A 24,193-nucleotide genomic window follows, 5' to 3' on the forward strand; every position below is an offset into this window, starting at 1 on the left:
GGCCCCCTGGCGCACCGTCCAGGGCGCTGGCCTGCTGCGGCTCATGCCACCAGGGAGGCTCTCCAGGAAATGCCACAGAGGCTTCCGGGCCCAGCAGGGGGGCTGAAGAACACAGAGTTGCCATAAAAGACGACAGGAGAAAGAGAGCAGGCGTAAGGCAAGCACCATTACTCTGAAAACTCGAGGGAAGCAGAGCGTTACTAGGTCATGGCATCCATCAGATGTGCTCAAGCTCAAGCGTTTATCATGTTCTAACGTGACTTTAAACCGGAATCATTCATTCACTCAACTGGTATGAGTGCCAACTATGTGCCAGGTATGCTCCAGGCGACAGGACACAGAGTGGACAAGACCCACAGAGCCAACAGCAGTACCCTGATTCCAAAACCAGAGGAGACCCCACTAAAAAAGAGCGCTACAGACCGTTATCACTGACAAAGACAGATGCAAAAATTCCCAATAAAATACTAGCAGATGAAATCCAACAGTACATTAAAAAAAAATCATTCGCCACCATCACATGGGATTTATTCCCAGGATTCAAGGGTGGTTCACTGTTCACAAATCACATCCTAAGAGCAAGGACAAAAACCATATTATTATTTCAATGAATGCAGAAAAAGCCTTTGACCAAGTACAACATCCGTTCATTGATAAAAACCCTCAACAAAGTAGATTTAGAGGGAACATAACTCAACATGATAAAGGCCATCGTAGGAAAAACCCTCAGAGAATATCATACTCAGTAGGGAAAAACTGAGAGCTTTTCCCCTAAGTTCAGGAACATGACAGGGATGTCCATGGTCACCACTTCTATTCAACATAGTACTGGAAGTCCTAGCCTCAGCAATCTGACAACACAAAGAAATAAAAGACATCCAATGCAGCAAGGAGAAGTCAAACTTCTTTTTGTAGGTGATATGGTACTCTATATAGAAAACCCGCAAGACTCGACCAAAAAAACCACTAGAACTGACACATCCAGTAAAATCTCAGAATACAGAATCAACGTACAAAAATCGGTTGCATTTCTATACACTAATAATGAAGCAGCAGAAAGAAAAATTAAGGAAACAATCCCATTTACAATTGCGCTGAAAATAATAAAATATCTAGGAATAAACCTAACCAAAGAGGTGAAAGACCTGTACTCTGAAAACCATGAAACACTGATGGAAGAAACTGAAGACAATACTAACACACGGAAAGACATTCCATGCTCCTGGATTAGAAGAACAAACACTGTTAAAATGTCCATACTACCCAAAGCAATCTACACGTTTAATGCGATCCCCATCAAAATATCAACAGTGTTTTTCACAGAGCTAGAACAAAACAATCCTAAAACTTGTGTGGAACCACAAAAGACCCCAAAGAGCCAAAGCAATCCTGAAAAAGAAAAACAAAACTGGAGGCAACACAATTCCAGACTTCCAAATTATATTACAAAGCCGTAGTCAGGACAGTGTGGTAGTGGCACAAAAACAGACACACAGAGCAGTGGAACAAAACAGAAAACCAGAAATAAATCCACAATTATACAGTCAATTAATCTTCAACAAAGTGGTAAACTATATATAATTGGAAAAAGTCTCTTCAACAAATGGTGCTGGGAGAACTGCACAGCACCATGCCGAAGAATGAACCAGGACCACTTTCTTACACCATACACAAAAATAAATTCAAAACGATGGAAGATCTAAATGTGAGATAGAAACCATCAAAAGTCTGAAGGAGGGGGGAGCGTAGGTGGCTCAGTTGCTTAAGCATCTGACTCCATTTCAGCTCAGGTCATGATCCCACAGTTTCTGAGTTCAAGGCCTGCATTGAGCTCTCTGCTATCAGTGTGGAGCCTGCTTGGGATTCTCTCTCTGCCCCTTTCCTGCTCACATTTTCTTTCTGTGTCTCAAAATAAATAAATAAACTTAAAAAAAAAAAAATCCCAGAGAAGAGCACAGGTAGTAATTTCTCCAACATCAGCCATAGCAACATTTTTTTAGATATGTCCCCTGAGCCATGGGAAATAAAAGCAAAAATGAACTATTGGGACTTCATCAAAATTAAAAGTTTCTGCACAGCAAAGGAATCAATTAAATCTAAAACAAAACATATAAAATGGGAAGAGATATTTGCAAATAACATCTCAGATAAAGGATTAGTGTCCAAGATATATAAAGAACTTATACAAACCAACACCTCAAAATCAAACAATCTAATTAAAACTAGGCAGAAGACATGAACAGATATTTCCCCAAAGATGACCTCCAGATGGCCAACAGACACATGAAAAGATGCTCAACATCACTCATCATCAAGGAAATACAAATCAAAACCATGATGAGATCCCATGTCACACCTGTCATAATGGCTAGTATCAAAAAGACAAAAAAACACGGTGAGGATGTGCAGGAAAAGGCACCCTCGAGCACTGTTGGTGGGAAGGCAAACTGGTGCGGCCACTCTGGAAGAGAGTATAGAGGTTCCTCAACAAATTAAAAATAGAAATGTGAACCGGTAATTCCACTACTGGGAATTTACCCAAAGACTATGAAAACACTAATTTGAAAAGATATATGCACTCCTATGTTTCCTGCAGCATATTTACAATAGCCAAATTATGTGAATAAGCCAAGTATCTATCGATGGATGAACGGATAAAGATGAGATATATATACATGATGGAATATTATTCGGCCATAAAAAAGAATGAAATCTTAACCACTTGCAACAACAGGGATGGATCTAGAGAATATAATGCGAAGCAAAATAAGTCAGGGAAAAACGAATACCATGATTTAACTCATATGTGGAATTTAAGAAATGAAACAAGCAAAAGAAACAGAGAGAGAGACAAACTGAGAAACAGACTCTTAACTACAGAGAACATACTGCTGGCCACCAGAGGGGAAGTCAATGGGGCAGAGGGGAAACTGCTGATGGAGACTAAGGAGGGCACTGGTCATGATGAGCACTGATGATATGTGGAACTGCTGAATCGCTATACCAGGCCAGGCTGCCCCTACACGGCTTTCAGCCCCTCAGACCCAAGGCAGCCCTGGCCCAACCCGAGGCCCCCAGGACCAGCCCCTCTTTTGCTCTTCCCTCAGCAACCATCAGCCCCATCCTTCCAGGTGCGCTGGGCAAATTTCAAGGGCGAGAAAAAATGCAGGAGCATTTAAAATTCTAAATGTTAAAAATGTATATAACTTATTACTAAATACAATTGTTATTAAGAAATAGATACTAACTATTCTGTATTCCTGAACCATGCAGAGGTTAAGGGCGCCAACTGCTCCCTGCAGTGGAAAATCCACCTCTGACTTCTGCCTCTCTAAAACCTTGCCTAGTAACAGCCTACCACTGCCTGGAAGCCTCGGTGGTAACAGTCAGTTAACACATACTTCGCATGTTCCCTGTGTCATATGCTGTATTTTTACAATGACGTCAGCCAGAGAAGACAAAGTCTTACTACACTGACGTTCTACAGGGGAACATAAAACAGGACGAGTAATGAAGACATAGCCTGTTCTCAAACAAAAAGACTCAATAATGTAAAAATGTCAATTACCTCTAATGTAAAACATAAATTTAATTGTATTTCAATGAAGATTTCAACAGAATTTTACATGGAAAATTTTTCCAGAAAAGCTGGGGGGTCGGTGGGCAGGGGACAGGGAGATAAACCACTAAGTCCACCACGTGCGAAAACGTGTTATAATAAAGTGCTGGTAAACAAAATAGCCTAGTCCTGGCAAACAAATAAAACAAAGCGTTTAATACCTGTGAGTAAACAGAACAGAAAAGGAAAAAAAACACAGCGACATACACAAAGCCAATCAGAACCCAACATATGTCAGATAAAACAACGCAACAAAGCAAGAGTGGCCAAGCGGCGGGCCAGGGCCTCAGTGGGCGTCCAGGGTGGGTCAGGTGCCACCGAGAGCCTGGCAGTGGGAAAACTGGTACTCTCTCTGGGGCCAATACGGCAATACCCGTCACAGTTACACACACTGCACCCTCTGACCCAGTAACTCCTGTCCCGGGAATTCATCCAACAGATATTCATACACATTTTCCAAGAAACACGCGCAGCGTATTCATTGCAGCATCATCAGTGACAGCAGCAGACCAGAAACCACCTAATTACACTCCCCACGGGGGCCCTGGTTAGTGACGCTACACCCACCAGGTAGAATACTTGAAGGCAGTCAGGAGAAAACCTGGCAACAGAGTCACCTGGAAAGCTCCTGAAAATCGCGACACATGCTTCCCCCCCACCTTTCCCACCAAGGGCAATTCAATCAGATCAGTAGGGGTGGGTCCAGGAATCAGCTTTTAAAGCCCCAAATACAAGTGATTTCAAGGACAAGCTGGGGAGCGGGGAGGGCTAAGCGACAGCAGGGCTGTGGGCTGTGCAGTGGAACACTGCCCTCCCCGCCAAAGGCAAACCCAGGTTCTGCTGATCTCCAACGCAGCCCCAGCTCAGGCGGGTCCTTACCTGCGTGACGTGGGGGCCGTGAGGACACAACAGAGCCCCCAAGCGAGAAGAGTGCCTGGCAGCAGGGACACCCCAGCACACTTGCAGGTGAAACAGAAAGTCCACACGCAGCACAGCATATGTGATGAGGGACACAACACAGACATATGTATACATGTAAACGTAAAAAGTAAAAGTTGTAGAAAACATGCACATTTCACAAAAGAAAGTATGAAAAAAAAAATGGGGTGCCTGGGTGGCTCAGTCGGTTAAGCATCCGACTTCAGCTCAGGTCATGATCTCACGGTCCGTGGGTTTGAGCCCCGCGTCGGGCTCTGTGCTGACAGCCCAGAGCCTCGAGCCTGTTTCAGATTCTGTGTCTCCCTCTCTCTCTGCCTCTCCCCTGTTCATGCTCTGTCTCTCTCTGTCTCAAAAATAAATAAACGTTAAAAAAAAAAAGTATGGACAATGGTTCCTATTAGGGAGAACTCATTTCCACTACACACTCTTGTAACTTTCCAAAATGTTCACCCAAAACGTAACTGCCAATTTACTTCACCCTATAACAATCAGCGGGAAACAACATACCAACAACCTGTTTGCTATTTTTAGGTGCACTCTATGCCCAACATGGGGCTTGAACCCATGACCCTGAGATCAAGAGCTAAGTTCTCCACCAACTGAGCCAGCTGAGTACCCTGATTCTTTTTTTTTAACAAATCAACTGTGAGAAAATAAAATAAGTAGGTCAGCTACAAATGGTATGTGGCTGGAGCCTTATTTACAGATTTAAACAAATCTTTATTAGTAAAGTAGGGCAGAGAAGAAAGCTGGAAATTTAAATACTAGTTGAAAATATTGACAGGGGCGCCTGGGTGGCTCAGTCAGTTAAGCGGCCGACTTCAGCTCAGGTCATGATCTCGCGGTCTGTGAGTTCGAGCCCCGCGTCGGGCTCTGTGCTGACAGCTCAGAGCCTGGAGCCTGTTTCAGATTCTGTGTCTCCCTCTCTCTGACCCTCCCCTGTTCATGCTCTGTCTCTCCCTGTCTCAAAAATAAATAAAATGGTAAAAAAAAAAAAAAAATTAAAAAAAAAAAAAACCAAACTATTCTAAAAAAAAAAAAAAATAAGAAAAAAAGAAAATATTGACAGATGAAGTGGAATTTGCTTTTTGTTGTTTTCATTTATTTTGTAAGCAAGAGCACGCACGCCAGCAGGGGAGGGGCAAGGGAGGAGAGAGAGAGAATCCTGAGCAGGCTCCAAGCTCAGCACAGAGCCCAATGCGGAGCTCAATCCCCCGACTGCAAGATCACAACCTGAGCTGAGATCAAAAGAATTGGACACATAAGGGACTGAGATACCCAGGTGCCCCAGAATTTGTTTTTTTTAATTTTTTTTTTCAACGTTTATTTATTTTTGGGACAGAGAGAGACAGAGCATGAACGAGGGTGGGGCAGAGAGAGAGGGAGACACAGAATCGGAAACAGGCTCCAGGCTCTGAGCCATCAGCCCAGAGCCTGACGCGGGGCTCGAACTCACGGACCGCGAGATCGTGACCTGGCTGAAGTAGGACGCTTAACCAACTGCGCCACCCAGGCGCCCCTAGAATTTGTTTTAAAATGACTCCACAGGGGGCCGTGTCAGGTGCCGAGGCTGGTGGCCGGCAACAAGTGTGTGTGGGTTCCTTATGACACGCTGTCTGCTCTCCTCCGTGTTTAAATTCTACCTGATGCGTTTTTGGCAAGGTGCATATATTTCCTTTTCAATGAAAAAAAAAAAAAGCAGCTAGCATAAAACATTACATTTTTTAATGTTCTAGAAATATGTTTAACTACAAGCTGGTTGTTTTACTTCTGAAAAGTATTTCTCAGATCTGGTAATAGCTGCTTTTTTTTCTTTTTTCTTTTTTTTTTTTTTTATTTATTTTTGAGAGAGAGAGAGAGACAGAGCACAGGCAGGGGAGGAGCAGAGAGAGAGACACAGAATCCGAAGCAGGCTCCAGGCTCTGAGCTGTCAGCACAGAGCCTGACACAGGGCTTGAACTCACAAGCTGTGAGATCATGACCTGAACCGAAGTCTGGCGCTCAACTGACTGAGCCACCCAAGTGCCCCAGCTACTTTTTTCTTAACACAGCAAAGCAAACACATCCAAGTTCAGGCCTTGGAGAGCACCAAATACTTAAGGCTTCGAGTCCCACTGACACCGGCCCTGCCTTCTAACCACAAGGTTTTAAGCAAATCTTCGGCACTTACATCCCAATCCCTCTATCTGTAAAAATCAGCAGACTTCCAGGGGGACGAGCTCCCCGGGTTTCCACATGCCTCCCCCCAACACACAGATGCGCTCCCCCTGGCCTCCACCCCACAGGCCAGGATGCAAGGTCACTTTTCCCACACAGTTTCAGTACCCAACGCACTCAGTACAAGTCACCGTTCTAAGATGTACAGGCCAACCTCTTCTAAAGATGAAGCCTGTAAGCTATAAATTAACTGCAAAACAAAGACAAAACTGCAGCTTCTAGAAAGAAAAAAAGTACTTGTAACCAACAACCTGAATCAGACTCTCTGGATTTGGAGAACTCATACCCTGTGGAGGGCACGTGAGGGGGGCTCGGAGAAGGGGCAGTTTCAGAGCGAATGGTTGGAGGGCGACAGCAGCGTCCACCCCAGACGGGCCGGAGAGAGAGACGGGTGGCTCGTGTGAGAGAAGGAATACTGTCCGCAGAAGCTCGTGCCCGCTCACTATGTGCGGGGATCCGCGTTCAGCAGGTGTGATGCAGCCAACGGGGCGGCTACACGGGGTGGTATTGTGGGGTGGTGTTCTGGCATGTCCATATGACTCTGGCAAGGGGCCTCCTGCCACGGGCACCCGGAGAGGCCAGGGCCAACAGACAAAGGACCCGTTTAGAGACAAAGCCAAGAAGCCAGCTCATCAGAAGTGGATGCCCCGGCAGGAAGCAGCACCCCTAGGGCACGGGACCACGGGAGACACGCTATGAAACCGAGTCAGTACACCTGTCGGGCTCAGCTCACATGTCCAGCAGGCTGCTGCCCCAACACTGAAACACGGCGGAACCACCAGCGTTGAGTGGACCGTGAGATGAGGACAGACGGCCAGGAGGCTCTGCTGAGGGTGGGCGTGGACGGGAGCACGGAGGAACAGGGGGCTGCGCCCGGGTCCGGGGGCAGCCAAACCGGGACAGAAACAAAGCAACTGCCAAGAGTGCTGCTAGGAAACCTGAAATCTCTCCTCCAAATGACTCCGTCCCCATCCCAGGAAGCACCTGGATCTGTCCCACAGCAGGACACAAGGGCCATGCCACCAAAACCAGGGACCGCAGCAAGCAGCTGTCCAGCGCACCACACTCTTCCAGGAGACCCCCTCCCCCCCGCCCCCCGCCACTCAGTGGAGTGCTTCCTGCGCAGGGAAGGATGGCCTGGATGCTCCCGGGGCACACACCACCCTCAACATGGGCAGCCTGGGAGCACCCTGTCCCTCATCCAGGCACAGCTCTAAGGGCAGAGACACTATTTCCAAGTGATCATTTACTCCCTGATAATTATTCCTTTATTTTCTTCTCTTTTAAAGAGTTCTGTTTGTGACTTCTAAAGGCAAAAGCCAGACAAGGCACAGCCTCTGCGGATTCCAGTAGGCTCGCCAGCACCAGCCAATGCAATCATCACTGCATTACCTACAGCGCCACCTGCTGGCCAAGAGGGGGGCTGCAGGAGACCCCAGACCCCGGAATTCAAGAGGGGAGCCCTTGAGGGGCCTCACAGGCCTTTGATGCTACTGGAATTCAGCCCCTGTCCTTTCACAGCACCAGTGATGCGGGCGGCATTTCTGAAAGCTGCCCAACACCCCAGGAGTCCTCTGAGCCCAGGGCACAGGGCCACACACGGGGCAAACGCCAGGACTCGGGCAGTACCTCCTCCAGTCTTTACTGTGGACGCTCCTTGCAGACACAGACATGTTCTCAATGCTAAGCTGCTGTGTGCACAGGGACATCTGTGCGCCCAAACGCCCTCTCTCCGCTAAAGAACAAAACTAAGCACTTTAAGCAGCGGGGAGGGGCATTCCTGAACTTCACTGGAAAAGTCCTGACAATGACAGCAGGGCAGCATCGAGAATGAAATTCACAGCCACGGGAAAATTAGATCCAATTCAAGTTTCCCTCAAATAACCCCTCATTCACCAAAAAAAAACCCGTATGTGTGGCTTTAAGATAAAAATCAGTATGCAATTATAGACGAATAAAAACATAGACTGCAAAAATTGGGGGGAAGAAAACAGACCCATGGAGACGCCTGGCTGGCTCAGTTGGTTAAGCATCTGACTTCGGCTCAGGTCATGATCTCACAGCTTGTGTGTCGGGCTCTGTGCTGACAGCTCAGAGCCTGGAGCCTGCTTCGGATTCTGTGTCTCCCTCTCTCTCTGCCCCTCCCCTTCTCATGCTCTGCTTCTCTTTCTCAAAAATAAACAAACATTTAAAAAAATTTAAAAAAAGAACAGACCCGTGGTTGGCATAGGTCCAGATGAGGGACTGGGTGGGACCCTGTCTGAAGCAGGATGGCGCTCACAAGACCACACCTGCAGAAGTCAGTAACTACTGCCAACGAGCAAACTGTGCTGCGGGGTGAACTACATCACAGCAAGACAAAACATCCCTCTACCATCCACAACCAATAGCTGATGACAAACATACACACGTAAGACACAAAGATGTAGGTTTTCACTCTCTTACTTGGTTTTTCCCTGGTGCCTATGCTGAATCTGTTTAATTCAGTAAGTGTATATGTGACTTTCCTGTCCAACGAGAGAAGGGAGAGTCTCCCGTCATCACTGCCAATCCGGGCAGGACTGCCAGCACACGGGTGGCAAACAGGAGGAGCAGAAATCAGCCAGCTCAGACCCAGAGTGCAGGTGACTTGCTTGTGAACAGACGGCCCACACTGGGCAGGGCCCCTGTGTCATTACACTACTCAGCACAACCCCTGAGAGCTACAGTTTATAGGACAAGCGATCTTGAGCACTGACCAGAAGGACGTGGGGTGCCACTAACGGCAGAACCGGGAAAGGGTGGCTTTCCATTCCTTCCCCAGGACTGCCGCAGCCCTGCGGCTCCGCTCCAATGAGAGACGTGAGAGCCACAACTTCCTGATCCGCTCACGGAAAGCCAGTTAGGACCTGAAGGCAAAGAAGGTGCCCATCCTTAGAAGGGTTGGTCCTGCGGCACGAGGCCAAGGATCCCGGAACACACCCCAGTCTTCACTCTGTACCCACACTGGTGCGCAACTCGCACAACTCAGGCTGATTCCAGCCCAGAATACAACTTGTAGGTTCGAAAACAGAAAAATAGGGTCTCAGCATGTGAATGAAGCAGCCATTCGAACCCTAACCCACAAATTAAAAACAAATCCCCTCTTTTAAAAAAGCTTTTTGAATTATTTTTAAAAATGAGATAAAAAATTTAGTAAAACAAAACGTATGCTCATTGTAGGAAACTTAGAAGATACGGTAAGGGGGGAAAGATGATAATAAAAACCCAAACCACCACTCTCTGATAACCAGGACTCACCATTTATCCCCTCGAAGGCTGTGTTCTCTGCGTGCGTATAACTTCACGGTTTTCAAATTCGGCATCACACTGAAAACTGCTTTTCTCACATAACATCATACGACAGGAGCATCTGTGTGCAGCAGGGTTCATCCACAAAGACACGACCAGTAGCACGCCATGCAGACACTCGGAGAGTCCCGCGAGGAACGGGCTCACGTAGCTGTGGTGGCTGGCAGGCCACAAGCGGGCTCTCTGGGAATGGGGCAAAGCTGTTCCACGGTGTGAATGTCTCCTGCTTCGGGGAAGCCTCTGCCCTGCTTCCAGTGCACTTCACCTCACTGATAAGACCCACTCAGGTCACCAAGGATGATGTCCCTCACCTGGAGTCCAGTGGTTACAGGCGCCGGTGACCTCCACAGAATGCCCCACAGCGACCCCTGGGAGGGGGCCCACCAGGCCACCACGTAAAATGGGCCATCACGACACCAACATTGGTCACCTTTTTTAAGACAGTCTATAAACATGAGTAACTCTGTACGCTCAGTCTTCCGTCTGATACCCAAACATTTTATGCAAAGACCACAGGAAGCAGGCAGCTACACACAGAAAAACTCAGAAAACTGCCCAGGGTCCCTCTGAGTCTTTGCCAAACAGTCAACTGTCCCCACATGAGTGCAACCCCAACAGGGAGGGAACACAGCTTCTGGGAAACAGGCGCCCCTGGAGTGCGATCCCGACAGGGACTGAGATAGCCCTGGAATAAGAGGTGCTTTAGACACACCCCCAACAAAGCTGAAAAACACGCTTCTGAAAAATCATACTAATCTGTGATAAATAACTGTGAGGACAGGGGCGGCTGGGTAGCTCGGTTAATGGTCCTGGACTCTGTTTCAGCTCAGGTCACAATCTCATGGTTCGTGGGATGGAGCCCTGAGTCAGAGCCTTGCATCAGAGCCTGCTTGGGATTCTTTCCTTATCTCTCTCTCAAGTAAATAAACCTAAAAAAAAAAAAAAAAATGAGAAAAAAACTTGGCACTCTTTAAAGGAAGAAAACAAAATCCAGAGATGCAGCTACATAACATCAACAATGTCAGGCATCCAGTAAAAAATTACCAGATATGTCAAGAAGCGGGAAAATGTAATCCCAAATCAGGAGAAAGCAATAGCAAACAGCCAATAACAAACCAAGAAATCAGAGATGATGGAATTGGCAGATAAAGGCTTTACACAGCTATCATGTTTATGAGATATGGAATGTGTTTAGAGAAAAACAATGAAGGTAGAGATCGAGGCCATAAAAAAGAATGAATAGGAATTTGGAGAGCTGGAAAATAAAAAGCGTGCTGATGAATTTAACTGAAGGTTAGACACTAAAAAGGAGAAACGAGTAAATGTGAAGACAGGGAGTTAGACACTGTTCCAAAGGAGGCACTAAGGATCTTAGAAGGGTGTAAATGCAACAGAGGCAGAAGGCAGCTGAGAAACCCCCAGGGTACAAACACGGAGAACACCACACCGCAGGAGGTTGTAATCAGATCCTGAAACTAGTGATAAATATCTTAAAAGCACCTGGGAGAGGGGACCCACCAAGGGGAACAGAAAATACTCACTTCTCATCACAAGACAACAAAATAATGAAACGACATTCTTTAAAACACTGAAGAAAAAAAGTTATCTGGAATTCTACAGACCACAGAAGTATTCTCAGAAATCAGCATCAAAGAAAGACATTTGCAAACCAATAAAAGCTGACGGAATTCATCTCCAGCAGATTTGCACTACAGGAAACGTTAGAGGAGGAAGGAAACGGCCAGACCTGGTGACTCTCTGCCAAGACCCCTCCACTTCCAGGCCACAGGCCCCATTTTGCCCCCTTTTCTTTTTTTTTTTTTAATTTTTTAAATGTTTATTATTGAGAGACCGTCAGAAATAGAGCACGAGCATGGGAGGGGCAGAAAGAGGAGGAGACATAGAATCCGAAGCAGGCTCCAGGTTCCGAGCTGTCAGCACAGAGCCCAACGCAGGGCTCGAACCCACAAACCGCAAGACCATGACCTGAGCTGAAGTCAGATGCTTAACCAACTGAGCCACCCAGGCGCCCCCCCATCTTGCCCCTTTCTGACCCAAGATCCACCTGCAAGAACTGCTCGTCTTCATCAACAGGCTTGCCCCGACAACTGCTGACCGTGAGCCCCACTACCTAGTACGGCTGTCATGACCCCATAGTCTCGCCCACCTAATCTCATGGAACGAACCCTCCCTACCCTACATTTTGTGTCGCCACAGGCTGTCTGCTTTGCTTGTCACCGTTACCGAAGAGCTCCATTCACAGACCCTCTCGCTTGCAGCAGAGAGTGCAACGAGAGGGAAGAGGATGGAGCAGTTACGGGGGGAAGGGACAGAGGTGGAGAGCGGACTGTGCTAGAAGAGAGGAGGCCAGAAGCAGCCGTTGCCACCACCTCGCTTGCACACAAGGAGGTGCCAGATCTTCAAACGATGTAGCCCTGCTCAGCGCCAGGAAATAGAGCCCCTGGAAAGGGAGGAGAGTATGGCCCCAGGCGCGGGGGGATTCCAGCATGGCCACACACAGGCTGCAAGACCCCAGGCTCAAGTGACAGTCAAAGAGGACTTCGAGGCAGGTGCTGCATTATCACCTCTGCTCCACAGGGGAGAAAGCTGACACACAGGTTGGCTACTTGCCAACCACCCCACTCACGACATGGCCATCTCCCAGGGGACTCCAGGTACACAGTGGGCACATGTCCCCACGGCACCAAGACACAGCCTCCACACAGGCGGGTTGAATCTGGGAGCCCGATGCTCTCATTCCGGCTCTAGCTCTCAACCGGCTGCACAAGTGGGATGGATCACGGCCCCGCCTTATGGGGAGGACAAGAGGATGAGGACAGAAGCAGATTGGCCTCCTGCCCCACATGGGCACACTACTGGGACGCACCGCAGCTTGGGACCTAAACGTGGAAAGCTGGTGTGGTACCAAGCAGGAACCAAGGACGACCACGCCACCCACCGGATGTCGAGCAAGAAAGAAACCGCAAAGGAGGAATTCTTACCTGGGAAGGGCTGGTGGCCCTTTCGCAGCCTCCGTGGCACCTGCACACGCTCCCGCAGGCTCTGCCTCCACCAAGCTGGGGGCCACCGCCGGCTCAGCGTCCCGGGGTCCCGGTGGTCCTGGAGGCCCGGGGTCTGTGCTGGGGCCGACCTCCACCTCCTGCCCCGCGGCCGGCACTGGCTCCTGCTCGGCTGCGGCCACCGCAGCCTCCTCCACCTCCTTCCTCCTGGCCTTCTCCTCCAGCTCCTTCCTCCTCTTCTCGTCATCCTGGCGCGCCATGTGCTCAAAGGCTGTGAACACCTACAATCGAACAGCAAACTGGCCGTGAGTTTCCCGACCGGTACTGGGCCACACGTGCCATACAAAGGTGGTCAAACGTGGTAAGTAGAGAATGGAAAACTAGTAGACCACAGACGTGCTCCCCCTGGCAAAACGCAAACGCACTTCAACTTCACCAGGAGCTGCCGTGAAGGAATCTCTAACAGGAGTTCCAAATGCACAGAAGGGAAACCAGGTAAGCCAACGCTCATGGCACCTATGCACCCACCGGCCAACTTCTGGGTCTAAAGGATACGTAACTAAATGGTCTCACCTGTCCTTAGTTCTTTTTACAGCCCCCGGTGAGACCTGCTTGCCACGGGAAGAAGACACCATCCAGGTAGCAAGAGCTGTAAAGACGCCAACAATTCAGACTCGAGAAGGGAAGACAGGAAATCAAGTTGAACCCACTCAGTACAGCAGAGTCACCAGACAGCTGCCGTCTTCCCACAATGCACAGGTGGAAGGGGTGTGGCTCTTAAAAAAAGTGGGAATTTCATCCCCCAGATAACCACGCCGTGTCTACAACGAACAAGGAACACAAAAAATCCAAGTAACAGCTCCTACCCTCTACGAACTCAACATTCTGGTATGAGGACCAACCCCTACTCTTTTCTGGGACAGTCACACCCACACAAGCGCTGGGACTCTCCACCCGAAGAGCACACAAGAAACATGGCATTTCGTATGCACCTTTCAAGGGCGCACACAACTTCCAACATGGCTAGCACAGACCCGTCCATGACAGCGCCACCGGGAGAGACCGTGAGGAACCGCTGCGGTACCTCGCCGTGGGCACACAGATGCTCGCTGCAGCCCAGAAATCTAGGAAGTTCCTTGGAAGGAAGGGGCTCGGGTAGACCTTGAAGAAAAGGCACGTGTTACCCTGTGGGCTACAAGGGGCAAGACCAGAGCTCCGAGGGGTGGGGCCATGGGGGGGGGGTTGCTCCTCTGGCAACTGGAGGCGGGAAGACTGGGAGAGCCTCCCTGGGAGGTTGGAGGGGCCCAGCTAGCAGCCCTGCTCCCCACAGGTCCACACAGAAGCCTCAGTCGTAGCTGCCACGACCTGGGAGCAACCAGAATGTCCCTCAGCAGGTGAATGGATACCACATGGTGGTCTGTCCAGACAGTGGAGTATTACTCAGCACTAGGAAGAAATGAGCTATGGAGCCGTAAAGAGATGAGAAGGAAACTTAAATCATATCACCAAGTGAAAGATACCAATCAAAAAAGCCCATACATGTTCTGTAGGATTCCAACTCTATGACATTCTGGAAAAGACAAAACCACGGGACAGTAAAAAGTTCAGTGGTTGCCACGAACGGGGCAGGAGGGAGGAATGAGTGGAACATGGCAGATTTTCCCGGCATGAAAAATACTCTGTGTGACAGACACCAGTTAAACACTTGTCCCTACCTCATAAAATGACATCACTAAGACTGAACCCTAAAGCCAACTATGGTTTGGGTAGTCTGACACGAAACACAGGTGCATCGACTGTACCACAGGCACCATCTGGTGGGGATGCAGGTAATGGGGAAGGCTGAGGGGACAGGAGGTACATGGGAAACCTCTGTACTTTCCCCTTCAATTTGCCTTGAACCTAAAACTGCTCTTGAAGAATGGTCAGAAGCAGGTCGGAGTCCCTTTCCAAAGGACAGGAATGCAGACATACATTAAATAATCATGTTCCACGGTCCATGTGCTGAGCAGGAAGACAAAACAAAAGGTCTCTAACTAACTACTGAACTATGCCAAATGCTTTCGGATTCCCCAAAACCTTCCCGAAGATGCTGTGAGGAAGACAGCACTGACATTTCCAACATGAGGAAACACTAAGCTCAGAGGAGGTAAGTGTCTTGTCTGAGTCCTACAGGTGAAAGAGGAAAATAAAAATATTACAAGAACACTGACGTCAAAAGACCACGTCGGCAGAAAGAAGCAAAACCCTAAAGCTGAAACAAGGCAACAATTCCAGACCCATTTCTACTCCTTCAGAGAACCTGAGCCCGACAACATTTCACACCCGTGCTTGCAACACCTGACTTCACCCTCACAGCCATACAGCCCCGGACACCCGAGACCCTCATCCTAACTTCACAAAAAAAAGGAACAGCAAGGACTCTGTCTCCTCACCCCCCGGGACCTCCCCGGCCCCTGGGCCTGGTACTCCTCGCTGCATCCACCACCTCTGCTGACTCAGCCCCCTACCTCCTCTAACCTGCCACCCGCCTCCCCTGTCCTTGGGTCCGGTCGTTACAGACCCAGGCGCCTGCTGTACGACCACAGCACCGTGGAGCTGGGGGAGAGGTCTGTGACCTCCAATCCACTTCTCTACTGACAGAGAGGAGACGACCCTCCCAGCAGGTCCAGTGAGGACAAGTGGGGAGGCTCTCCTGATTCTGGGGCAAGAGACCTTCTACTAAGCAGGCTTCTCAAACTGGACCCAAGAAAAGCAAAAAGTATCAAATGAATGAAGTGTCACTGTAAACTATTTTGTTCTTAAAACACATAAAAGGGACATCTGGGTGGCTCAGTCAGTTGAGTGTCCGACTCTTGATCTTGGCTCAGGTCATGACCTCAGGGTTCGTGGGATGGAGCCCCACATAGGGCTCTGTGCTGACAGCGCAGAGTCGGCTTGGGATTCTCTCCCTCTCTCCCTCTCACACGCATGCTAAGTAAATAAACAAACAAACAAAAAAATACACTAAAATATCACGGCAAGGAATACAACTTGCACGTGCATCTTTCCTGCTGAAGGTCGTCCCTCAAGCTCTGCACCCAGGCTGGCCAAGCCCTTAGAATTAGGAGAAAGAATTGTGCATCACACCAACAGTCCAACCTCAATATATCAGGACACTTTCAAGTTCCAGAATGGAGCACCCCAGCACTCCCATCCGAGCCCTGCTTGCCTATGTTCAGGACAGACTCCAACCACCCACCTGAGGTGGGTCTCTTGCCCACCTCAGGAAGGGGTCTCTTGCCATCAAGTCAGGTGCAGGGAAGAAAACCCCTAAGAGGCAAACAAGCAGGGATGGGGGGTCAGGAGGACACAACACCAGGAAGGAACACCGTGCCACAGCAAGTTACTCAGTGGGACTCGGCATCTTAATGTCCCACCCACAACAGAACTCCCGTCCAACACTGAACTCACGAGTCTCCTGCCAAATGCCTCTGTGGCCAGAACAGTCCCCTCAGGATTCACCCCCACCCACCCAACAAAATGCCCTGGGAACATTGGCTTCTTCAGAGTCCCTCAGGCATTGCTGACTGCTGGGAACAAACTGCAGAAACACCGCTCCTCTTAACCATCACTAGGAAGTGTCCCCTGGGTACTGCCCTGCCCACTTCCTCCCCTCCCTTACTGCTGCTCAGGCAGCCTCCTGCTTCTCCCATCCCTTCACTGGGGACACCCCTCAAAATGCTGCCCTCCACCTTCGGCTCTTCTCTTCCCCTCAAACCACTCTGGTTCCTCCATTCCGTGGTTCCAGAGCCTGCCAGCAGGGACTCCTGTCTGCAATCTCAATCCTAACTTGTCTGAAACTAAGCTTTTCCCCCTAAACTCAGGGGACAGTTCAATTAGTGCATGATTATTCCAAGTTTGAAACCACGGTTCATCTGTGACTCCTCCCTCCCCACCTCCTCTTCCTTACACTGCTCACCAGGTACGGACATACTTCATCCCTGTTACTAGAAAAATGAATTCCCTCTGCCCATTCGTGTGTGAGACAAGGGCAAAGACCCACCTTTCAGGATATTGGTACTAAACAAGGTTAACACCCAGCATGCTAACCAGTACTTACCCGCTGCTCATAAGTGTTCCTTTCTCCTCCACATCTTTTCTGCAAGCTACTGTCACCCCAAACAATAGTCTTCCCGCTCTACTATGTTAAAAGATCTGGACCCATAAAGATGAAGTTCCGAATTCCAGCTCTACGATAAGTTCCATCCAATCACCTAACCTTGCCGAAGTGGCACCCTCATCTCACATAAAATTCAACCCTGTTTCCCTGGGGCTTGCATGAAAGTGATAAGCTACCCTTAGGAGTCTGCCAGAAACCATCTCTGACGGTCCTCTGATCACCCAGATGACACTCAGCCACCGAAGGCATGAGAAACAGCCTCAGTTCCGACCCAGAGTACCAACACCGCCGATTCATCTTCAGTAGTCACTCAAACACCCTAAGCTTTCGCTTCTGCACAGGAGCACCAAGAAAGTCACGGCCTGACCACTGGACACTCCACCAAGAAAGTAACGGCCTGACCACTCGCTCAGGCTGTACACAATCTGTAAAGCGCAGGGAGGTATTACCAGCATTTCCATCTACCCAGGCTCAACGCTTGGCTGAAGACCTGCTTCCAATCCCGTCAAAAACTCCACCTCCCCTACAAGACCTTTTTCCTGATTTCCACACCACGTCTCTGACCCCTTCCCGGCAATGGGCTTTGTCACACAACCGGCCTCACACAGTTCTGTCCCTGTCTGTGCCCTGTCTCCCCGACAGGAAGGAAGACATCGCAGGAGACTCAGAGCCGTGCACTCGGACTGTGCGCCTCCAATGCCTGCGGCAACTGCGGTGTAGCACCTGCTTACTACGGGGACGCTCCTGGGCACCCGGTCGACTTCGACGCCCGTCCAGCGCTCAGCGAGTTCGCCCCCACGTGAGAGGAGGACGGCGAACACGGCCTCGAACCGCCGACTCCGCGGCCCCCCTCCCGCCTCCACGCGTCGTGCCTGTGGGGCGCACAGGTGTCCCCGGGGCGTCCCGCTCGGCCCCCCTCCCTGCCGGGCCGTCCTGGCACCTCCAAGCGCCCCGAACGCCGAGCCAGGCCCGCTCCCGCGGGACGGTAACTCGACACCCGAACGGCGCCTCGGCTTACTCGCAGGCGCGGCCGCGGGAGGCTGGTCCGGGGGGGGGGGGGGGGGGGGGCGCCCGAGGGGAAACTGAGGCCGGGCTCCGCCGCCCCCACCCCCGCCCGGCCCCGGGCCCGAGCCGCCCGCCGCGCGTTACCTGCAGGACCAGGGCCTGCGCCGCCCCGGGCGGGAAGCCCATTCGGTCGGACGGATGACGCAGCAGGCGGTAGAAGTCGGTCTTGCGGTAGAGGAAGCCGAAGAGCACTCGCAGGAAGTCCTGGACGTTGCCCACGTGCTGCAGGATGCCCAGCAGGGCCTGGTCGTACAGCTCGGCCGCTCCGGGCTCCATGGCGTCGCCGGCCGGAGGGACTCTGCTCACTGCGGGCGCGGCCCGGACGCCGGCCCACGGCCACTTCCGGCACGCTGCGCTAACGGCTCCGCCGCCCGGCGCGACTTCCGGTCCGCGCTCGCTCCAGCCCCCCGCGGCCGGGCCGGGTCTGGCGGCAGCGGAGCGTCCCCGCCGAGGGCTCCGCCCCGCCTCCCGGCCGGCTCTCCCGGGCGGCCCCGCCAAGGGGCGGTCTTGGGCCCCGAAGTGGCTGCTAGGCGCGGGAAGGCCCGGGGCGGCGGGACCGAGAGCGCCCGGCAGCCATGTTGCAAGCGGGCGGAAGAGGTTCTGTTCGGGCGGCGTCACGTGATCCCCTGTGTCGTCACGAGGTGGGCGGGGCGCCGCCCTTTGCCAGCAGGGAGGCTGGCGGGTCCGCCTGGATGGGGCTGGCGGTGTGTCAGGCTCCCAGTGACGTGCAGGCCGAGCGAGCGCGACGTGTGGACGCGAGTGTGGCAGAATCTGTGAACACGCGCGGCGTGCATCGTGTCCTCAGTGTCTGTCACTATAATCCTCATTCAGGTACCCGATAAACATACGCCAGAGGACTATCGAGTTAACCGAGTAACCAATAATATGGTAAAGCCGGTCCCAAGAGTATTGGCAGGAAGTGGGTATTCATAAACATTTCGAGGAAACCGAGTAAGATCGTTAGGATGGGTACAAAGCTGGCCGGTGTCCCGCAAAATAATAAAACCGTAGGTTACCTTTTCTACTGGATACAAATGATTTCCATGACAACTGGACTAAGGTCTACAAATGAACACCTATCTTCAGAGTCAACGGGCTCCAATTAATTGTAAATAAAGTCAGAACCAGAACCAGATAAATCACCCTAGGGCAATGGTCCTGAAACCTCTTTGAGTCATTTACACTCCAGGGGAACCTGGGTGGCTCAGTCGGTTAAGCATACCACTGGATTTCAGCTCAGGTCATGATCTCACGGTTTGTGAGAGCCCACACTGACAGCGAGGACTCTCTCTCAAAATAAACTTTTAAACTTTTGGGATCCCCCCCCCCTCAAAATAAACTTAAAAAATTAAACATTTATTGAAGACTCCAAAGACCTTTGATGTGGGTTGTGCTTATAGTTACCATAGTGTGTTATCATTTTCCTAATGTTTATTTTTGAGAGAGAGAGAGAGAGCTCAAGCAGGGGAGGGAAAGGGAGAGAGGGAGAGAGAGAATCTTAAGCAGGCTCCATGCTCAGCGCAGAGCCCAACTGGGGGCTTGATCACATGACCACGAGATCATGACCTGAGCTAAAATCAAAGGAGTTGGACTTTTAACAGGCTAAGCCACCGGGGCACCCTCACATGTTAACATTTTTGTGAGGAAATAATGTTCTTCAAAGCAATGAAGTGTAGCGAGAAGCGTAGCATAGTTTTACATTTCTGCAAATCTCTTTAATGTCTGGCTTAATTGAAGACACCAAGATTCTCACATCTTTTGCATGCACTGAATTGCAATATGTTGTTTTGATTGAAAAATACGAAGAAACCCAGTCTCACACAGATTGTAATTGGAAATGAGAGGAATATTTTAATTGTCTTTTCAAATAAAAGTATTTTTTTTAAACCAAAATTGAACAGGTGGTAGTTTCTCAACAGTGGTAATACGGAATCTGAAACAATATCCATACCCATGGTATGTCCTGCACTTTGAATGGATCTTTTATATGCATGGTTTTGTAACACCAGACTGGAATGCAGAACGTGACAAAACAATCGAACAGTGTTACAAATGTAAGAAGCAGTGAGGAGGATGGTAGGAAAACACGCTGACCTAAGTGACTTTGGAAATGAATGGAGTCTAAGACAAAGGGCAAAAGGAATGAAAAAGGGCCGCTTCGCTCTACAGCTGTTTGCCATGGCAGTGTGGGCTGTCATCTCTGAAAACACTAAGCATATACAGCGGAAGGCAACAATTAGGCAGATCGAGTTGGGGGTAAAGCCAGGCTTCTTGCTGTTGGCAGGAGAGGTTACAGAGAAGCAAGGGAGAAGTCTAGAAGTATTCCTGAGGTGATGAATTCCCCCTGGAGGCATCGGCAGGAACTCCAATTTAGCTTAACACAGCTATAGATGGCTACATATAGGAATATTTCTAGAAATGTGTACATATAGGGGCGCCTGGGGGGCTCAGTCGCTTAAGTGTCCGACTTTGGCTCAGGTCATGCATGATCTTACCATTCGTGGGTTAGAGCCGAGCGTTGGGCTCTGTGCTGACAGCTCAGAGCCTGGAGCCTGCTTCGGATTCTGTGTCTCCCTCTCTCTCTGCCCCTGCCCCGCTCATACACTCACTCACTCTCTCTCTCAAAAATAAACATTAAAAAAAACTTTTTTTGGGGCGCCTGGGTGGCGCAGTCGGTTAAGCGTCCGACTTCAGCCAGGTCATGATCTCGCGGTCCGTGAGTTCGAGCCCCACGTCAGGCTCTGGGCTGATGGCTCAGAGCCTGGAGCCTGTTTCCGATTCTGTGTCTCCTTCTCTCTCTGCCCCTCCCCCGTTCATGCTCTGTCTCTCTCTGTCCCAAAAATAAATAAACGTTGAAAAAAAAATTAAAAATAAATAAATAAATAAAAATAAAAAAACTTTTTTTAAGAAATGTGTACATATATGTGTGGGTTCACACACACGTATATTTCCTTGTCTCAGCTGAGAGAGCCCAACAGCAACAATGCCCCAGCAGCAAAGCACACATGGAACATCAGATCCTGGGTTCTAATCCCATCTCCAGTAGAAGGGCCAGGGCTCCTTGGAGAAATGACTGATTCTAGGACCGGGGCAGAAAATATACAAGCTGAGCCTGGACCAACTCGTAGTGCCAGAAAGCAAGGTAAGTGCTCAAAATGGGAAAACCCTCCATGCTGGGGGTGTGACAAGGGACAGGAGCCAACAGAAGGAGCCCCCTCGGGGGGGGGGGGGCGTCTGGGGGGCTCAGTTGGTAAAGCGTCCAATTCTTGGTTTTGGCTCCGGTCATGATCTCAGAGTTTTGTGGGTTCAAGCGCCGCATCAGGATCTGCACTGGCAGCACAGAGCCTGCTTGGGATCCTCTCTCCCTCTCTGCGTGCCCCTTCCCTGCTCACGCTGTCTCTGTCTCTCTCAAATAAATAAATAAAACTTAAAAAAAAAAAAAAGCTCCCGATAGCCCAAGCTGGAGCGATCTGAGCAAGAAAATAAAGTAGTGCCATATTAGAACGCAAAGCACAAAAATGAATATCCATGAGTCCATACTGTATATGTCATAATAAATAAATAGATGCAGGAGAATAGACAATCTTTCTGTTAAGAAGAGTTCCAAATTTATGTAAATACTCCACCCTCCAGAAGGCGGGACGTAACTCCCCACTCCCTAAGTGTAGGCTGTGCAGAGTGACTTCCCTCCAAGATGCACAGCATGGACAGTGTGGACAGGGGCAAAGGATAACTGTGGAAGAGATGCCAGGCAGACATGACCTTGGCCAGATGAGGAGACTCAATGCCAATGGTGGGAAGTCATGGGGACAGTGTGCACCCCTTACATGTGCCGAGAAGGGTGCTGCACCTCTGAGGTCTCCCTCCCAAAAACCCATAACCTTGGTCTAATCGGGAGAAAAACACCAGACAAATCCCGTTAGAGGGATAGACATTCTACAAAATGCCCAACCAGTCCTCCTCGAAACCGTCAAGGTCATCAAAAACAAGTCTAACAAACTGTCACAGCCAAGAGCCTAAGGAGACGTAACAACTAAATGTCACATGCTCTCCTGGACGGGATCCTGGAACAGAAAAAGGGACACTAGATAAAAACTAAGGAAATCTAAATAAAAGTATAGACTTTAGTAGTAATTATCAATACTGGTTTATTAATTGTATATTGACAAATGTACCATACTAATATATTGATAGGGTAAACTGGACATGATGTATGCAGGAACTTTCTGTACTATCTTTGTAATTTTCCTGTAAATCTAAAACTATTCTAAAATTGTAAAAAGGTTTCTTTTGAAAAATGTATTTAAAAATGATTATCACCCACAATGCTACCCTTTCCCCCAAAGAGCAAGTGGACATACAGTGTTGTTGGTACGGGGAGGGAGGCCCCTCACGGAGGCCAGCGGGTGGGGTGTGAATAGGGCAGCGCTTTCCAGAGGCAGCTGTGGGTCCCCTGCAGTCCCTCGGCGACACTGCCTCCAGGCAGCTCTCCCACACCTACAGACACATCAATGCCTGCTCAGCCTCACAGAGTTTCATCTTCTGCACCTGAGATCCCCTTGGTGTGATGAATTTCAGAATTTAGAAGGTTTTTAGGAAAGTAATTTGATGCTTACGCTGCCTTAGATATTACCCCCCATCAGGGCCCGGGGCCGCACACAGCACACAAAGTCACAAACGTGCCAAAATATCTGACCGCTCACATCAAGGAGACAAAGGGCGTAAGGACTCCAGTCGTAAAGGTGTAAATAAACACCTCTCATCTGGTCCAATGAGATTGTCCCAAATGTACAAGAGAAAAAAAGCAAACGCAGTTTTCAGAGATTTGGGGATTTGGAGATTCCACAGAAGTGATTGGCGCTGTACTGGAAAACAACTGGGACCAATCTGCCCACCAGCAGGGAACGGACAGAATCATGGTGTTCGTGGGGCCAGGCCGGCTCCGTCGGTGGAGCACCTGACTCTTGATCTCAGGGTTGTGAGTTCGAGCCCCACAGTGGGTGGAGGGATTAGAAATGAAACCTTTAAAAATAAAGCAATCGTGCTCATTCATGCAATGGAATAATCCAGGGCAGTCGCAGTGACTGGCCCACAGGGACCAACGTGAATAAATGCAAAATGCATGGGGCATGGGGGAAGCTAGTGAAGGGATGTGTCAAGTCATTTACGGAAGACGTTTAAATGTGGAATGATACTCTATCTCTGTTCACATATAGACACGGAATTAGAGTGTAAAAACCTGCTCCGGGAAGACATACGTCAACTTCAAGAGACAGAAACAGACCACACCCATGCTGCCACATGCCTCCTTCATCCTAAACTTGTCCTCCTAGGTCCCACCTGGTGGCCAGAGACCAACCACCCACCTCGGGCACTCCCATGGCCACTGCCTCTCCTAGGCCCTGAGTCGGAGGACGGGTGAAAGGACCCCCATTAGGGAAGCTGCACAGCCCCAGGGGTCAGGGCTGGTGAGCCAGGACAGGAGCTCCGGCCTCCTCAGAACTCCTGCCCACCGCGGGACAGAGAACCGACAGCACCACCCATGCTCTTGGCAGGATGTTCAAAGCCATGGTTGATGTAGGTGCTGCTGGCTGTGGATGTCGGGGCCTGGTGGGTCGGGCAGGAGGCCACCCTGGCCCTGGCGGCCTCCTCCATCTTCTGCTCCAGCACTAGAGCCACATTGACATCGGGCCCTGCAGAGGAACAGCCCCAGAGGCCCAAGATCAGGGAGGCCACGTGCTGGGCAGGAGATGGTGCGGGGGTGGGGGAGGGCCCCCTGGGTTGGGACTGCTGGGAGTGGGAGTGGGGGAGGACCCCCTGGGTTGGGACTGCTGGGAGTGG

General features: G+C 50.1%; 2 protein-coding genes and 1 long non-coding RNA gene across 9 annotated transcripts in view; 1 reads left to right on the forward strand and 2 right to left on the reverse strand.

Moving 5' to 3' along the window:
* NUDCD3 (NudC domain containing 3) overlaps positions 1-18,933 on the reverse strand; it is a 62,985-nt gene extending 44,052 nt beyond the window's left edge. For 2 of the 6 annotated variants that reach the window (XR_007147288.1, XM_047834946.1), the window contains exons 1-2: positions 18,437-18,925; positions 13,108-13,406 (exon numbers count right to left, since the gene is read on the reverse strand). Coding sequence is in view for 4 of the 6 variants with exons in the window: in XM_047834946.1 (XP_047690902.1) it covers positions 13,108-13,406; positions 18,437-18,628 (491 nt within the window). In the remaining 2 variants the exon portion in view is untranslated. Of the gene's footprint in view, positions 1-10,054; positions 11,010-13,107; positions 13,407-18,436 lie in introns of those variants that run through there. The other 4 variants (XR_007147286.1, XM_047834922.1, XM_047834979.1 and 1 more) reach the window with 3 other exon arrangements.
* Positions 18,934-19,010: 77 nt separating this feature from the next.
* On the forward strand, positions 19,011-24,106 carry LOC125160145 (uncharacterized). Of its 2 annotated transcripts, none has more exons than XR_007150159.1 (3): positions 19,011-19,183; positions 21,314-21,494; positions 23,686-24,106. It is a non-coding gene; the product is annotated as an uncharacterized LOC125160145 (long non-coding RNA). The 2 variants fall into 2 exon arrangements; XR_007150160.1 differs by lacking the exon at positions 23,686-24,106 and adding an exon at positions 23,569-23,655.
* NPC1L1 (NPC1 like intracellular cholesterol transporter 1) overlaps positions 23,849-24,193 on the reverse strand; it is a 29,394-nt gene continuing 29,049 nt past the window's right edge. Inside the window, exon 20 of the mRNA XM_047848787.1 lies at positions 23,849-24,045. Within this exon, the coding sequence (XP_047704743.1) occupies positions 23,849-24,045 (197 nt within the window). The remainder of the gene's footprint in view (positions 24,046-24,193) is intronic.

This window comes from Prionailurus viverrinus, chromosome A2, assembly GCF_022837055.1.
Source record: "Prionailurus viverrinus isolate Anna chromosome A2, UM_Priviv_1.0, whole genome shotgun sequence".
Lineage (NCBI taxonomy): Eukaryota > Metazoa > Chordata > Mammalia > Carnivora > Felidae > Prionailurus > Prionailurus viverrinus.